General features: G+C 32.7%; 2 protein-coding genes and 1 long non-coding RNA gene across 5 annotated transcripts; 2 read left to right on the top strand and 1 right to left on the bottom strand.

The window, feature by feature from the left end:
• The first annotated feature begins 216 nt into the window (after nucleotides 1-216).
• Nucleotides 217-2,344, top strand: LOC129314621 (7-deoxyloganetin glucosyltransferase-like). The gene is made up of 2 exons (XM_054958100.1): nucleotides 217-917; nucleotides 1,092-2,344. The coding sequence occupies exons 1-2, from the start codon at nucleotides 395-397 to the stop codon at nucleotides 2,024-2,026; spliced, it is 1,458 nt and encodes a 485-aa protein (XP_054814075.1). The 5' UTR covers nucleotides 217-394; the 3' UTR covers nucleotides 2,027-2,344.
• A 912-nt stretch (nucleotides 2,345-3,256) lies between these two features.
• On the bottom strand, nucleotides 3,257-6,073 carry LOC129314622 (uncharacterized). Of its 3 annotated transcripts, XR_008594187.1 has the most exons (6): nucleotides 5,534-6,073; nucleotides 4,930-5,047; nucleotides 4,532-4,715; nucleotides 3,875-3,934; nucleotides 3,652-3,738; nucleotides 3,257-3,502 (listed from the first exon to the last, which is right to left on the bottom strand). It is a non-coding gene; the product is annotated as an uncharacterized LOC129314622 (long non-coding RNA). The 3 variants fall into 3 exon arrangements; XR_008594186.1 differs by having other exon boundaries at nucleotides 3,875-4,715; XR_008594188.1 differs by lacking the exon at nucleotides 3,875-3,934.
• Nucleotides 6,074-17,838: 11,765 nt separating this feature from the next.
• Nucleotides 17,839-18,273, top strand: LOC129314136 (uncharacterized). Its single transcript, XM_054957507.1, has one exon. The coding sequence runs from the start codon at nucleotides 17,839-17,841 to the stop codon at nucleotides 18,271-18,273; it is 435 nt and encodes a 144-aa protein (XP_054813482.1).

Raw genomic sequence — 18,273 nt, 5'->3', positions numbered from 1 at the left:
CTCTAGTCAACACCGCAAAATTAACATCTTCAACACATCCTTGCAATTCTTGATGTGTTTTGTTTTGTTTTGCCTTTTTTTTTTTGACCGAATTGCGATTCTCCATGTTTGAAAGAACACGATCAGATGAAGACAAGCATCCATAATATAGTGATATTATAATCAGTACACTTGACCTAAATAAACCAACTTGGGAAACACGCATAATATAGTGATATTATAATCAATACACTGTCCTTAAAATAAACCAACTTATTTTGGTGGTTTCCAAAGTCTCGAGTTTGGCGGATCTATCATATATAACTTGACACACTATGCATGATAACCTACTCCATTACCTCTGCTTCTAACAGAGTCTTGCAATACAGAGAAAGAGAGAGAAAGCAGAAGACAAATGGATTCTACAGAAAGAGGAGGATCAAAGCCCCACGTTGTGATCACTCCCTTTCCAATTCAAAGCCATTTGAACACCTTCTTGAATTTGGCCAAACTACTTCATTCGAGAGGCTTTCACATAACATATGTTCACACTGAGTACAACCATAAACGCTTGCTTAACTCGAAAGGTCCTCGAGCTCTCGAGGGTCTCCCTGATTTTCGCTTTGAAACCATCCCTGATGGCCTTCCTTATACTGAAGCAAACACTACCCAACATTTACCTTCTTTATGTGAATCTACCTCAAAGAATTGCCTCCCCTATTTTACAAATCTTCTCAAGAGGCTTCAAGAGTCTGCCTCTGAGGGCCTTGTGCCTCCTGTTACTTCCTTGATTTCTGATGTTGTCATGGCATTTACTGTTAAAGCTGCTCAAGAATGGGGACTTCCTATTGCTTTGTATTGCCCTATAAGTGCTATCTCTTATTTGGCTAATTGGCACGGTCGCACTCTTCTTGATAAGGGTATCATTCCCTTGAAAGGTAACCCATTGATGATGTCACTCATTCTTATTTCTTTTTTATCTTGTTCTTTTGTGGGTGTGTATAAGCCATTAATGTTATCCACTCTTTGTGTGTGAATGTGTCGTGTCATTTCTTTGGTCTATTCATTAAAATGATGAATCTGCAACAACGTTTTGTTTATTATTGGTGCAGATGAGAGTCAACTGACAGATGGATACTTGGATACTAAACTAGATTGGCTTTCAGGAATGAAAAATATCAGATTGAGAGATCTGCAAAGCTATTTTTATTCACTAGAGCCAAATGATCATCTAATGCTAAACTTTTGTATGAACGAGCTACAAACAGCAAGAGCTGCTCAAGCCATCATTTTCAATACATTCAGTGAGTTCGAAAGCGAGGCGTTGGATACTCTTTCTTCTATCTTTCCTACTATTTACACCATAGGCCCTGTCCCTTTGCTTTTAAATCAAATTCCACATAACCATAACTTAAATTCCATTGGCTCCAATCTTTGGAAAGAAGAGACTCATTGCATCCAATGGCTAGAATCCAAGAAACCTAAGTCCGTAATTTATGTTAATTTTGGAAGCGTGACGGTTATGACTCTAGAACAACTACATGAGTTTTCTTGGGGATTAGCCAACAGCAAGAAATACTTCTTGTGGATAATAAGGCCTGATCTTGTGAAGGAAGGCTCAGTGTCTCCCGAGTTTCTGAGTGAGACCAAAGAAAGAGGCCTCATAGCCAATTGGTGTGAACAAGAGAAAGTGTTAAATCATCCTTCAATTGGAGGGTTTTTAACGCATTGTGGATGGAATTCCATAATAGAGAGTGTATGTGCAGGGGTTCCAATGGCTTGTTGGCCTTTTTATGGAGACCAGCAAACTAACTGCAGGTATGCTTGCATGGAGTGGGGAATTGGGGTTGAGATTGACATTAACGTGAAGAGGCAAGTGGTGGAGAGTCTTGTGAACGAGTTGATGGAAGGAGAGAAAGGGAGTGAAATGAGACAAAAGGTTCTAGAATGGCAAAAAATTTCAAACGAGGCAATTAAATTTGGTGGCTCTTCTTACGTCAACTTGGAAAATTTGATTAGTCAAGTGTTGATCAACAGCAAAAACTAAGTTGTTACGTGAAAATTTTAATTCTTTTGCGTATCTCAATTCATAGTTTCTTTTTTTTTTGGTTTTCTGCATATGCATTAAAACTCTTCAACAAAATATATTTTTATAGTGTGGATTGGATTTATCAGAGTCATAGAGATAGTATTAGCCCTGATGTAACTTTGAATTTAGTCATATTTTCAATAAAGTTATGGAAGAACCAACGAAGTTATGTTGTAATATGTTTGATTGTGTATTAATTCCCCCTACATTATGAGGAGAGCCATCTTCACTTGTAATCAGGTTTTTCCATTAGTAATTTTAATATTTCTTTCCTTATGGTATCCTCCTCCTGAAACTTCTCTTTCCATTTCTGAAAACTTAAAACCTCATTTAAGTTAAATTTGGTTTAGAAAGTCTACTCTCTAAATTGTTTATAACTATAATCGTTTTAGAAAGTGACATTTAAAAAATATATTTAGGGACTTTTTTTTTTGGATTGGAGGTAATTTGATTTATTTTTAAATCATGTCCAATCCAAAAATGCCACTATTTTTTACCATTACGTCAATTTTTAGCATCCATAAATAAGAATCAACTATGATAAACAACAACAACAACAACAACAACAAGCCTTTATCCCACTAGGTGGGGTCGGCTACATGGATTGCAAGACGCCATTGTGCTCTATCATTTATTAAGCTTTTAGAAATATTATTAATTAAGAGATCACGTTCAACAACTTCCAAGAGTGTTCTCTTAGGCCTTCCTCTACCTCTCTTAATCGGACTCAAAGTTATATGTTCCACTCTTCTCACTGGTGCCTCCCTTGGTCTTCTTTGTACATGCCCAAACCATCTCAACCGATTTTCTACCATTTTTTCCTCAATAGGTGCCACCCTCACTTTTTCACGTATGTGCTCATTTCGAATTTTATCTTTACGTGTATGTCCGCACATCCATCGTAACATTCTCATCTCTGCTACTCCAACTTTATGCTCTTGCTGTCCCGTTAGAGCCCAGCATTCACTACTATATAACATTGCCGGTCTGATAGCAGTACGATAAAACTTTCCTTTATGTTTATTAGGTACCTTACGGTCACAAATAACTCCTTTAGCTGTTCTCCAATTAAACCACCCAGCTTGAATTCTATGTGAAATATCTCCACTGATTTTGCCATCATTTTGGATAATGGCTCCCAAATATCTAAACTTTTCCACTTGAGGTATAATTAGTGGACAACTATGATAAACAAAGCCCATATTTATTTTTACTGATTAGAAAACAGTATATAATATACAGTACAAAGAGAATATCGAATCAGAACTTCACTAACCTCACAAGCACAGATTCTGTTTCCTGATGTCAGCTAGCAGTACGAAAATACCAAAAGAATTATAGATAATACCTTACAACACCCTCACACTGTGACATGGCTTATTTGTATTGCAAATATTGCAGTTCGTCCACTTTGCCAAATCGATATTGCCACACCTAAGATAATTGTAACACAACGACATCCATTACAAGAAGTTTACAAGAAAAAAGTAAAATCCAATCCGATATTAACATGTGTCATATAAGAAAATTCAATTGGCAACAAAATTGATAACTTGCACCCAAATGCTTTATGACAAACAAACCTGGTCAATTGCACAAGGAATCAAGCAACGGAGATTCTCTTTGCCAGAAAAAAGGTGAGGAATTGAACTGGGAAATGACGGAACAGCCTGTATGAAGAAATGAAGCTTACATAATACTTCCATGTATGATGCACAAACTTCCAAATTTTCATCAGGATCAAACAAAAAGGAATATAGAAAAGCAACTTTTCCATTTTTTTAACATGAGGGATAAATATGTTACATGCAAATTGCTTTTTGACCACATTTTCTGCCTCAACAAAGACATCCACACGCGCGCGCCCTAGTACACATTAAGTTCAGTGTTCCAGACAAATCAAGAAACATCAGATTGTGGTGGAAATTCTGCTGATATGGAAAAACTTTTACATCAAAATTAGCAAGTGGACAACTTGAAATGAAGAATACCAACAACCAGATCAAAAGGCAACACAAAGATAATTACAGCTAAACGAAACCTTTCAGAGGCTTGAAAAGACAACCACAGGAAGAAGGGGAGTAAGCATTGAACATCTATAAAGTGCAAATGGATTTCCTACACCAATGATTTTCACCTTCACACATTCTATAAAGATCAACTGACCGCAAAATTGCACTTGAGATGTCAAAAACTATAAATGATGAGAAAAGTGCAAAAGTCTTCGTTTTCATTTCAATTTCCAAGATGCTCCCAGAAGATTCAATATCATTTAAGCATTGTCAATTTTTTGGTCAAAATCAGTTACTCAATGGCAGCAAGATTCCATAATTCATATAGATTCATATCCAATGAAATTCCTAAAACCATAGGTAATATTAAATTGGATAAAACATCTTAAATTTGTGAAAGCATACTTGAAAATATATCATCAGGCCAAAGCTACATTCCTGTCTCACTCACCCGCCAACAAAATCAAAATCAGAAGAAATGAAAGTCTTGCAATATCAAAACTGTAGCAATAATATCCTTAGCATTTTCTCGTGCAACTCTTTGGCTCTCCTCTTTGCTGAGATTTTTTCACAAGAACTTCTCATCATCTGTGAGTTGTATAATAAGAGGAACCTTAAAGGCATCTTGCAAATACCTAGACACATTTTTAACAAAGTTAACACCTTCAAAAACCACAATGGTTTAATGTAATTCTTCATTTTCTTTTGTCAAAAAATTTGAACAGTACAAGCTAATTTACAAACTTCCGTTTCTCTCGCTGCCTACTTTGTGGCAGAGTCAATTGAATTATATATCTACATATTGACTGGTTTTTTCTCTTATAACTGCCGAACACAAACTCTACTTACTTTGTAAACATGAACGGAACCAGATGACCCAGATGGTAAGCTTCTGAAGATGGTAATGACACCAAGGGCTGGGATCAACTGAGCTGTGACAGGGCTTCCTTGCAAAGCATCATATGACCTGCATCGTAAATTTAAAAATAATTAATTTTAAATTCCAAAAAAGAAAAATTACGAAGATAATATATTCAAAGATAATGACACCAAAAAGAAGACACACGAAAAGAACAACAATACAATAATCCCAGTTGATACGAAGCTTTTAACAATAACGATTACAAATTCATATACTAATCAAATTAGATTCTCAGTCGAGTAACTGCCAAATTTCTACCCGTTCCTCCACCAATACTAAAGGGAAAGAGAGAAACAGTGATGCAGAAGATGAAGTTCAAGGCTACTAACAACAAGCATCACTAATGCAAGCCATTAAACAGGTAGATAAGCAGCAGGGGGCATAGAACTAAGTATGCACTAATATTGTGTGAGACACAATACTACTGACAACAGAGCGGTGTTTGGAGAGAAGAATCAAATCAAGGTAAACAAGATATCAAAGAAAGTCTACTATTAAAGACATATTTCTTTTCCAATGGAACAGATTTACATGGTTCTTTGACCAGTATAAAGCTTTGGGGAATCCCTGAATATAGCACTCATGTGCCAATTCATTCTCCACCGTTGCATCCACCTTCGCCAAAACTGTCACATTCTGAGACTTCAACTCGGTGGCGTACTCTGGCATTATTGAAGAGTTTAAGATCACCGGAGAAGTAGAGGGAGAGAGATCTGTCTGTGACTGAGAGGGGAGAGAAGTTGACTAGTAGGAACAGATCAACGCTTTCTGGCCTTTGCACGACACAGTTGATTGAGGATTTGGGGTTTTGGTCCCATGATCATGGCCGGCGGTTCTCAGCTGCTCCCTCTTCAACGTCGCTCGAACCAGTCTCTCCCAATTGTCACGAACTGTAGCCACGTTGCCTCCAGCACCTACCAAAGCAACCGATGCCCAACGTGGTTGGGCTCCGGAGAGGATACAGATAGGAGGAGGCGCCAAAGAGAGGAAAAGAAGAGAGAACGCAGTTTGAGTGTGTGTGAGTGCGTGTGTGGGTGCGCCGGCGTTTTTCCTCTTCACTTTCTAAACTGCTGCCCGGTTTCCTCTCCAAACAATCTAGATTAAATTAAACTTAATTCCCATTATTGTCAACTATTTCTAAAAATTAAATAACGATATCTTAATCAGGTCAAGCAACTACAAGAACGACGACGACGACAATAACAACGACAACATCTTAAAAGTTAAAACCATCACCTTTTTTTTTTCTTTTTGTAAATTGCAGGTCTTTCTTTTTAATTTTTAACTAGAACCAACTCTTTTGATTACTATGATATGATATTAAATAGCTATTACTTATTCTATTATTTTTTTTCAATATAAATTTTTTATTATCTTGAAATGATTTTATTTTTTTAAGTTATTATAATTTTATTGTTTCTTTGTACATTTAATTTTAATAAAATTATTTTTATTATTTTTATAAATATGTATAATTATATTTTAAAAATGTTAATATTTATTGGATATAAGTTTTGCCTCTCATTAACAAAATTTTCAAGTCCATCACTGAAAAGAAACAAGAAGATTTTAGAAAAAAATACTAATAAAATCCCTTTGAATTACATAAATGACAATATGATTTTCTTGAAATGCCATAATTCTATTGAAATTCTTAGAGACTCTTCGATAATTAATAAATGATCAAATTACCCTCATAATAATATCATGATTTTGACAAGCGAATTTGTGATTTGTTCTATTAACCGATTAATTAAATTGCCTTAGAAAATTTTATAAATGATGGATGTGAAAGCTAACGATTTTATCAACAGATTTCAAACTTAAATTAACTGGTTAATTAAACTCCTCTTCTATTTAAACTTCTTTCCAAATAAGATCCTAAATTTTCACATTAAATAAATAAATATTATTCAAAATAAAATTAAATTAGAGTTATAGAGTATACAGAAATATGAAATATCAATCATTTGAAAAATATTGTAAAAAAGGGGGGTCAAAAAATGTCAATTCACAAAATTTTGGGTTATTTGTTGTAGCCAACATTGCGTCGTTACGGCGGACCACACTGAGACTAATTTGATCTACATATTAATCAATGTTCTACACATAAACGGTGAAGGTAATTTGCTTTGAATTTCAAAATTTAAGATTCATAATACTATTCATGCAATATTTTAGAATTTATGGTGTTCATTAACAAGTGAAATATCAGCAATGCACTGTCACATCATCATTTGACTGGACCCTACAAGTAAACAGTAACAACATTATCTATAGTTAATGATGGAGTAATTTGTTTTGGATTTAGAAGTTTTGAATTTTTTTGTATATTTTAAGAGTTTATGATTTATGGTGTTTTTTGTATAATACTTAAGGCTCCAGAATATTCATTAACTCAAAAATAATAATCAATAATTAATATATATATATATATATATATATAATTAAGTAAAAAAGCCAATCTTCGCAGCTCTTTCCCATGAAAAGGAGAGCACTCGAGATATGGCTGATATAGTCTAAAGAAGATTCCTTTTGGGCTTTACTTGAGGAAGATAACACGCGCTACACTGCAATACACACAACAAACTGAAAGCGGAAATAAATATTGGACCCTCTCTTCTCAACTTGTGCATGATTCGTTTTAACCTAATACAATAGCTATTTCTCAACTGGATGTTTATTGTGATTAATTCTATTAATTTAAAAATATGGTATCTCAATTCACTTAATAAAGAACCAAGCAAAAGGAAAGACATGGTCTTACTTTTTAACCAGTAAGTTGAATTATAATTTTTCACTTGTTATTTTTTGTCATTTTTAATTTTTATATATGTTTCTCACATTCATTCTATACTTACTTCTTAAACTATAGTATTATATCACATTACTACCAATAAGAGTGTGTCTCCCAGAATGAGGACATTTGACTCGTTTGACAAATGAGTCACCATTAAGTATTTATTTAATTAATCAAGTTTTTAATCAAAAAATCGTGGCATGTTATACAATTTCATTAGTGTGTGTGTGTGTGTGGTTTTTTTTTTTTACAATGTCCACTTCAACTAAATCAGAGCAATGACTGTGATTATTGCCTGATAAAATTCATAAAGGATATCATCACCCATGCCCCTATCACATTGTCAAACAAGGTATATTAAATTTAATTGCATTTAAATTATAAGAAAAATTAATCTTTTAGTCCTTCAACTTTTAACTCCAGTCCCTCAACTATGACTTGCTACGACTCAGTCCTTCAACTATAACTTGCTGCAACTTAGTCCTTCAACTTTTGATTTACTTATAACTCGATCCTTATTTTTTAATTTTTTTTAAAAAATTTTATCAAATAAGAGGAATAAAAAATGCTCATATATTATTTTAAAATACCCTCTTCTTATTTATTAATATGAGATATAAACTAACATGAAAATAAAATTAACAAAGGTTAAGGTATTAATTTGTAAGTGATTCAAAAGTTGAGGGACTGAGTCATAGGTGAATTATAGTTGAGGGACTAAGTCACAGTGAGTCATAGTTGAGGGACTGAGTTATAAGTGACTTAAAAGTTGGAGGACTAAAAGATTAATTTTTCCTAAATTATAAATTTTAATCAACTTTAAATAGCTAGCTATTAACTTGAACTTGTTGTGATTATTTGCTCACAATACTTTGAGAATGCTTACTGTGTTCATTATACAGCTGCACATGTAGAAAAAAATTTTGAAGAGGTAGCCCAAGCCTTGTTTAATATGTGGGTAGTGGTAGTAGTTAAGCCAACCTAATAGTTAGTTAATTAGGTATATATGTTTTTCATGTTACATTTTTTTGGCCAATTTTATGCCTAAGGCCACTTAATTAGTTTTGAAAATTTAATTAGTTTGCAAATTATGGTTTACAGGGCTATAGGTATAGGAATTTAATTTATTATCCTTAAATAGTAACTTTCATAGAAACATTCATTGTATTATTTTTGGATGTTGGCCAACTGGTTTTCTTTTCTATTTTGTGTATCTTTATGTAGGAGGGCTGCTTGAAAAGCAACTTATCCTTTAAAAAAAAACACCACAAATACTTGACGGTTATTTAGATATAATATTTAAAAATAACTGTCAAGTTTTACCCCTAATACTTGATGGGTATATCTAAATGATTGTAAAGTATTTATGGCAAGAATCAGCTAAAATGAGAACTAATTTTTGCCATAATTACTTGACGGTAACTTACAAATAACCATCAAGTATTACCCCAAATACTTGACGGTTTATAACTGTCAAATAAATATAGCCCTAATATATGGTGTCATTTTACTTGACGGTTAAAAATTGATAAATACAGGCTAAAATAACCATCAAGTATAGGAGTCTTTTGTAGTAGTGTTTTTATAATGGTTTAGCTGAGACAGTTCCTCCCATGAAATCGGGAACTCATTCACGCAATATCAGGTATTCAATATGCATGGTCCACAAGATCTGTGGCATAATCTTCCTATTTGCAACGCGTTCCATCGTTAACTGTTAGCCTATGTTCTCGAGATATTTATGGATAATGGTTATGACTTTGTGAGATTTGGGGCTTGTTGAGAATATGGCTTGTTGTGAGGTGACAATTTAGCTAAAGATTTCGAGTCTTAAGAGATTCATAGACTTAAGTTGTCTTAGTCAAGTTATTCGTCATGATCTAGGCTGGCCATGTTGTTGGATCACTTACTGGACCTGACTTTTCAATTTCTCGACCTATTTTATACTATAGTCATGGTAAACAACATTTTAGTTTTAGCCCAAACAATAACATTTTACTCTACTCATAACAAAATGTGGAAAGATAAAATTAGAAAAAAAAAATGAATGATCTACCTTTTTATACAAAATAATTTATGAAAAGAACTACTCCCTCCATTTAAAAATGTAAAGCATTTTTTGATAAGTTTAATGTTTAAAAATATAAGGCATTTTTAGTCTTTCGAGGTGTATTCTTTATCTTTTTATCCAAAAAGTGTCCCTACTGATAATGACTTTATATTTATTATAGGGTGCTTAATATGAATAAATATGAAAAGATAAGGTTAGTTTAAAAGTAGGTAACTACTTTATTAGAAGTGAAATTCGGTTAAAAATGCCTTACATTTTTTAATGGAGAAAGTATCAATTATTTCTAGAAGGTAATTTATATATACCGTCAGAGGGAGCACAACACGACACACTTGTGAATTTTTTTTTGAAGAATTACAATCAGGTCCCATACAGAAAAATTAATTACTGCAAAGTCCATTAACAACTGAACTAAATTGTATTGATAACAAATATAATTAATTGGTACCTAGCAATGCTACTTGCTATTTCATACTTCAAATACTTTCACGTTTTTTAATATACGAGAATTCTAATCAATTTATATAGTCCAAGAAAATTGTTAATTTTAATAATTATGTTTGAAATTGAAATATTTGAACTAAAATACTAATGTAATTGATGCTTATTTTTTCCTCTAATTTAATTATACTATCCATTTACAAGGGACAATTTGAAAAAGAAAATGTAATTAATATTTCTTAAAATTTATAGTTTTTCTTATAATAAAAAACAAAAAATAAGATAATTTATCTTATATTTGAAAACAAAGTAGTATTATGAAATACATATTTGGGACAGGCTTCTTTTCATTACTTGAAGAGTGGTTATCTAGTTAGTGTTTTTTTTTTTTTTAATTGGGCGGTGGGTGGTTAGGACTTGACCCAATTACCATACATAGGTTAATTCATGAGGATTTTTCTCTCCCATCAAGCTAGAATGTGTTTGTGGGATATTATCATTCTCTGTCTGTATGATTAAAAGGTCATTCACAAAACTGAATTTGACCGTACGTTATGAAGCATGATACCAAGAGGAAAATACATATATAACTACTTCTGGTTCTGGATACATACACATATGTTTTATTTAGTTCACTAACATTAAAATTTAAAAATATAATTTGAGTAATTCATGAGTAACATTTGAATGTACTATCATATCGATCAGCATATAGGACAATCATGATTAAATTTACACGTCTTATATCTTTACAGATCTACATAAATGCACAGTCACTATTACAAAAATATAAATATAAGACACGGTAAAAAATATTGATCAAATAAAAATACGTCATATATGAGAGAGACTGGTGACGTTCAAAAAATAAATGACGGTTGTTTATATACTCATCATATGTTGTTTAAACTTTAAATGACGGATATCTAAAAAATCTGTCATTTATTTCAAACCAACGTTTTATTTTCTAGAAGAAAAAAAATAAAAAATAAAATTGCACTTTAAATGACGGGTATTTCAAATACCCATCATTTAAAATTTAGACAATATATGATAGGTATACAGACAACCGTCATATATTGTGGTCCAACGTTTTAGTTTCCTAAAATAAAAAAAAATTCAAAACTTTAAATCACAGGTGTTTGAAACACCGGTCACAACAATATATGATGGGTTTTTTAAACATCCATCATATATTGTCCGCCAACATTTCAGTTTCTTAGAGGGAAAAAAATAAAAAAATTTAAGCTTTAAATGACGGTTGTTTCAAACAACCATCATTTAAGTTTTCATTATATATGACCGGTGTTTTAAACACCTGTCATATATTCATGAATAAATAACAGGTATTATTATACCTGTCATGTATTTCCTTTTTTATTTAGTTTTTGGTCTCATTTTTCATTCCTGCCCGTTCGTCTTCTTGGTATTCTCTCTTCTCCACTTCTACATGAAATCGATAGAAATCTCTCAATCTTCCTCCATTGTTGTTGTCGACCACTTTAGTTCTCTCCAACGTGAAAGTGCTCCTCCTATGCCATCCGTTACCCCTCTCATTTGCTTCCTCTTTATGTTTCATTCTCTCTTCTCCAAGATACATGGGTCTATGATTTCTATGATTTTTCTTTATTTTCTTCCAATATCCTTAGATTTCTGGATTATGAGGTTGATTTATTTAATGTTATGGGTTGTTTTATTAGTTGATTTTTGTTATTTAAATTTCTCCTTATTTATTGCCCATTTTGATATTGTGGGGTGTCAAAAATTGTTGATGTTTGATGTTTTATTGACTTGAGAATGATAGTAGATGATATACTTAGCCTTAGGATGATTATTAAGATAAAAATTAGTGATTAAAATGGGATATTTATGATGATTGTATTTTTTCTATGAATTTTGACTGATTTATTTTAATAATTTTTAATTGAAATTTCGTGCATTGTTTGATCAGAGTAGTTTTGTCATTCAAAATTACATATTAAAATGTACTAGTATATCAGTTTTCATTATAATTGGAGTTCATTTTAGTGGCCAAAACTGACGCGCAGTTTCTCTAAAAATTATTGCTATTTTATTGATATTTGTACATTTGGTAAAGAATGATTTGTTCTTGGCTTGGGATTGCTAATATAGGATATATGTAACCTTAAAATGATCAATAAGATAGAAAACAATGATTCAAAATGATGTTTATAGTGTTTTTCCTTTTTCTATGATTTTTGAACGAATTTTAGATATAATTTTATAATAATTAGAGTTAATTTGAAAATGCTATTTTGTGAGAATTTTGTTAGTTTTATGATTGTATATGATTGAAATTAGTTAGTTGAGTGAGATGTCAGGATTGAAAAGAGGGTTTTAGCCTGAGAATACTTTCTTTATACCGTTATGCTATCGAATTTTTTTTTTGGCGATTGAAGGAGTATGTGAATGCTCATGCATTGTGACTAATGATTCATTAATTACTCTATATTATATGTAGAGTAATCAATTTTTTATTGATAATTTTTTTATCATTCCTTTCCTCTCCATGTTCATGAGTCACTAATTGCATTTTTTTGAATGAATTGTCCTTTAGATTAAAAAGTTATGGATAAAGAATGGATGTCTACCAATCGATTATGTTCATTTGAATGGTGTGAAAGAGTTTATGAGGTTTGCTCTTGAGCATGTAAAAGAGCCTAGAAGAATAATGTGTCCTTGTGGTCTTTTGAAGCAAATTAGTGCATCTGAGTTGGAAGACCATTTAACGTGCTATGGAATTGATAAAAATTACAAGTGTTGGCATAAGCATGGAGAGACTAGAGAGAATGAGTCTACTAGTAATTGGTAGTATAAAGAAAGCTTTGAATTAGATGATTATGACGCAGATACTTATAAGGGTGATTGTCTTGAAGAGATGGCCAATGCAATTGAAAGGAAACTTAAGGATTGTCCTGAAATGTTAGAGATGTTGAAAAGTGATGCAGAGAAACCTTTATATGTTGGTTGCACCAAATTCACAAAGTTATCAGCGGTGTTAAAATTGTACAACTTAAAAGTGGGCAATGGATGGAGTGATAAGAGCTTTACAGAAAATTTTACACTTATAAAACAACTTCTACTTGTGAACAACAAACTTCCAAAGACTATGTATGAGGTAAAACAATGATACGCTCAATTGGCATGAGTTATGAGAAAATACATGCCTGTTCTAATGATTTCATATTATTTAGAAATGAATATGCATTATTAATGGAATGTCCACAATGTAATGCCTTGTGCTACAAAGAGAATTGGAAGAATGCAAAGAAGGCGTTATGGTACTTTTCAATTGTACCTAGATTTAGACAGCTGTGCAGTAGTGCAGAGGATGTAAAAAATTTGACATGGCATACGGATGAATGGATCAAAGATAGGAAGCTTTGACATCTAGTTGACTCTTCTCAATGAAAAAAATTGATCTCGATTATCCTGACTTTGGAGCAGAAGATAGAAACCTTCGCCTTGTATTATCTACTGATGGAATGAATCCACACGGGCTTCAAAGTAGCAGTCACAGTACATGGCCAGTTATTTCAGTAATTTATAACTTACCTCCATTGTTATGTATGAAGCGAAAATATATAATGCTATTCATTCTAATTTTGGGGTCAAAACAGCTGGGAAATGACATAGACATATATTTAGCTCCTTTAATTGAAAATTTAAAATTATAGTGGGAGCATGATGTTGAGGTATATGATGGACATAGAGAGAAAAGGTTCAATTTAAGAGCATTGTTATTTGGCACAATCAATAATTTTCTAGCATATGGTAATTTGTCAGGGTATAGTATCAAAGGAAAACTTAGATATCCTATTTATGAAGAGGGCACACATTCAGTGAGATTAGAGCATGGGATGAAGAATGTCTATCTCGGACATCATAAATGATTGCATCCTGATCATTATTATCAGCACCTAAAAAAGCTTTTAATGGAAATTCAGAAAAAAGTAAGGTACCTTTGCTACTGATAGGTGAGCAATATTTTGACAAGGTGAAGATTTTGAATATCGAGTTTGACAAACCTTTTTTAAGCATCTTGGGACATATGAGTGGAAGAAAAGGTCTATTTTTTTTTATCTACCATATTGGCAATCCTTTTATATGAGATATTTTCTTAATATTATGCACATTGAGAAAAATGTGTATGACAGTTTGATTAATATATTACTTCATATTCCAAGAAAGACCAAAGATGGCATCAAGGCAAGACTTGATATGATTTCTATAGGGATAAGGGAAGAGTTGGCTCTGCAAGAGAAGGGAAGTTGCACATTTCTTCGTGCAATGGCTCATACACTATCTAGAAGAGAAAAGAAAATTTTTTGTGAGTCGCTTGCTACTGTTAAAGTTCCAGTGGGTTACTTTTCAAATATTAAGGGCCTTGTGTCATTGATGAATTTGAAGTTAAAGGGTTTAAATCACATGACTGTCATGTGTTGATGGAAAATTTTATTCCAGTGGCTATATGTTCTATTTCACTTGATGCAGTTTGAGCAACGATCATAAAATTATGTTTTTTCTTCAAGTCTATAAGTAGTAAAGTAATTGACTAATAAAATTGCCAAGATTGCAAAGCCGAATTGTGTTAATCTTGTGTAAACTTAAATGTATTTTTCCCTTGCATTCTTTGATATAATGGTGCACCTCACTATTCATCTAATTAGAGAGATACAAATGTGTGGCCTAGTTTTTTTGAGATGGATGTATTCATTTAAGCGCTACATGAAGATACTAAAAAGACATGTGAAAAATTGGAGTCGACCTGAAGGTTGTATAGTTGGATGATACAATTGTGAGGAGGCAGTTAAATTTTGTACTGAGTACTTATCAAATGTCAACCATATTGGTCTTCCGACTTCTTGACGTGATAGCAGAACTGATGGAGAAGGAATTATGGGCAATAAAGTAGTTACAATCTCAACTTACAATGGGAACAAGCACATTTATATGTACTACACAACTCTATAGAGGTTGAGGAGTATGTAGAGATGCATATGGTCGAGCTTAAGTGGGATAACCCTAATAGATTAGAGATTTGGTATGCGAACAAGCATAATAAGAGTTTTATAGTGTGGTTGAAATAGCATATTTTTGAGAAGTTAACTGCCGATCCTAATTCAGTTTCTAAAAAATTAAAATGGTTGGCAAGAGGTCCAGATAAATAAGTTCTTTCCTTCACTAGCTATCTCATTAATGGGTATACATTTTATACCAAAGAGCAAGATTATAATGCAAAATAGTGGTGTAACTCTTATAGCCCAAGTAGTGCATATATCTAATACTAAAGACAAAAATTCCTTTTACATAAAAATGTCATACTTTAGGGTAATTGAGCATATTTGGGAGTTAGATTACATCAAATTTCAAGTTCCAATTTTTGGTTGTAAGTGGGTTGATCGAAAAAATGGTCTTAAAGTTAATGACTTGGGGTTCATAATGATGGATTTTAATAAAGAAGGTTATAAAGATGAGCCTTTTATTTTGACTTGATAAGCTCACCAAGTGGTCTTTGTTCTTGATCCGGCTAAAGCAAAATGGTCCATCATTTTATTGAGTAGTAAAAATAAACGAAGATATGAATGATTCTATAGTTGAAGATGATCCCTTTATGAGGATATCATTTGAAAGTTACTTTGTTGAGGATGAAGCCTTTTATATGAGAAATGATCACAACGAAGGTATTTAGATTTCAAAGAAAAGAGGTAGAAGCATTCAAGCAAAGAAGGAAAGCAAAGATAAGGAACACATAAGAAAAAGAAAAAGAACAATTTAAACCTGTAAGTTACTTGTTTTGTGTGATTTAAAAATTTATTATTATTTATTATGTGCTATATTTATTTTGTAATGTGTGATTTACATTAAACCTATAAATTACTTATTATGTGCTTTATTTTTTTATATTTTTATTTATTATTATTTTATTTTTCTATTTTTGTAGGTAAATGACTTCTCAAAGGAGTTCTGGTCTCAGTAGACCTAGTAGTGCTGATCTTAGCGTTAAGATGAATGACCAGCAAATTCAGCAATAAGCAAATCAAATAATAAGAGGACTGACATTGATAACTGAGGTGAATAGAAGAAGGACTGTTGGACAGAAATATGAAGTTGAATGGAATTTCAAAGATCAATCTATCAAGACCAACGAAAATAAATTCATTAGCTACATAGGGGTTATGGCAAAAGCAAATGTGCCAATTACAATTAGGCACTGGAAAGATGTTAGTCTAGCTATGAAAAATTATATTTGGGAGCAAGTAGAGGTAAAATACTTTACTCATATCGTGGTAGTTAATTGAAATTACTTGACCAAAAATTAAATTAATTGTTTTTGTTTACAGTCAACATTTACAATTGATGCTAGTCAAATAAAATTTGTCATCTAACAAGCTGGAAAGGCAATGCGGATATTTCGGTATTTCGTGGGAGTGAAATGCATTAAAAAATTAGGAGGAAACATTAGTGTTGAGGTCCCCAACTTGATAAGGCCATTAGTTTCGCAAGAATAGTAGGATGAATTTGTTGCTCAACATCTTGAGGGACAATTTCAAGTAAGAATAATGGGATGAATTAATTTTTTATTATTATCAATATGTTTAATTTTATTGATATGATTCCATGTGTTTTGCATAGGATTTGAGCCACAAAAAGAAAGAGTTACATGAGAAAGATCTATACCCTTACAATAAGGGGTGTATAGGATATGCAGGAATTGAGCAACAAATGATAAGTTACTATTTATACTATATAATTTTAGCTTATTTCATGGATATATGTACTGTACTCACATTCACATTTACTTAAATTTGTAGATTGAGTGAGAGGGTTCAGGGGCAAGCTCAATTTCACGTCATAGACTCTTCATAGAAGGCTGAACCAATAAAGAAGGAAATATTGTTGATGAACGTGTTCAAGAGCTTGCCGATAATTGTATAAGTACATTATTAACTTAACTTAACACTTTTTTTTATACTCAATCAACAAATTTAACTTTTTTACTATATATTGCACAGGCCGAGATTGAGAAAAGTGACACGCCTGATGATGATATCTTAGACAAGGCATTGGGTAATCCCAAATACCCTGGTCGGTTAGGGGATATGGCTTTAGTGTCTAGAAAAAATAAATATTCAAGTCACAGAAGAAAGTAAGGTCAACAGAGGATGTAAGTGCAAGGGTTGAGATTACTACCCTAAAAGAGAGCTATCTAGGCAATGGGACATGATTGAAGCTTTGCTAAAGGACAAGGAGAGGTGGAAGGCAGAGTTTTATATTAGTCCTAGCGAGAAAGGTAGTTACAGTGTCATGCAGCCTATTAAAAATCTCCCTGAGGTAAAACATTATTAATTTATTTCACTTATGTTTCACTATTTCTATTTCTCATAACTTTAATATAGTATATTACTTATTAATATAGGGTGAGAGCCTATGTGAGTTGTTGGCAAATAGCCCGAATCATCATGTGGTTGCTATCGGTCGGGTGTTTAATTTTCCAGGGACATGCTACATAATATGCCACTCCCTGCGTCCTATGTACGTGTTGTTATTGATGTGTCGAAAGATTTGAACTATCCACTACCTATTCCTACCGAAGATGCAGGGATTGTTAGAGAGGTGATGGGTAGTTTTGTTGGATGGCAAGTTAGTCAAGTTAGGATGCCAAGTCCAAAAAAAAAACTAGCAAAGATGCATACTAAAAAGGCAGTCTCCCATAAAGCTGTGCTTGAACAAGAGCCTCAATTGCCAAGCCAACACAGAAATTTACTCCAAGCATATGCAACGGTTCATAGGTCTAATCCTCCGATCCTGCAAATCCCATTCGAGGCTAGTATATATGGCGAAGACCCATATGATATGCTTTCGCTTGATGTTGTTGATGAAGTGCTTCAACATGATATGACCAGTCTCACTGTTCTCAACTTCTACATATGGTAA

This window comes from Prosopis cineraria, unplaced genomic scaffold (genome assembly GCF_029017545.1).
Source record: "Prosopis cineraria cultivar Desert tree isolate PC_DT_omini unplaced genomic scaffold, ASM2901754v1 PC6, whole genome shotgun sequence".
Lineage (NCBI taxonomy): Eukaryota > Viridiplantae > Streptophyta > Magnoliopsida > Fabales > Fabaceae > Prosopis > Prosopis cineraria.
Note: the sequence above shows the minus strand (reverse complement) of the source record. Positions and strands in the feature narration are given on the sequence as shown.

Excerpts from the sequence above, each read along its gene's own strand:
- LOC129314621 (XM_054958100.1), top strand. The coding sequence starts at position 395 with ATGGATTCTACAGAAAGAGGAGGATCAAAGCCCCACGTTGTGATCACT. Across the intron at positions 918-1,091 it reads GGGTATCATTCCCTTGAAAG|ATGAGAGTCAACTGACAGAT; the intron begins GTAACCCATTGA and ends TTATTGGTGCAG.
- LOC129314136 (XM_054957507.1), top strand. The coding sequence starts at position 17,839 with ATGCTACATAATATGCCACTCCCTGCGTCCTATGTACGTGTTGTTATT.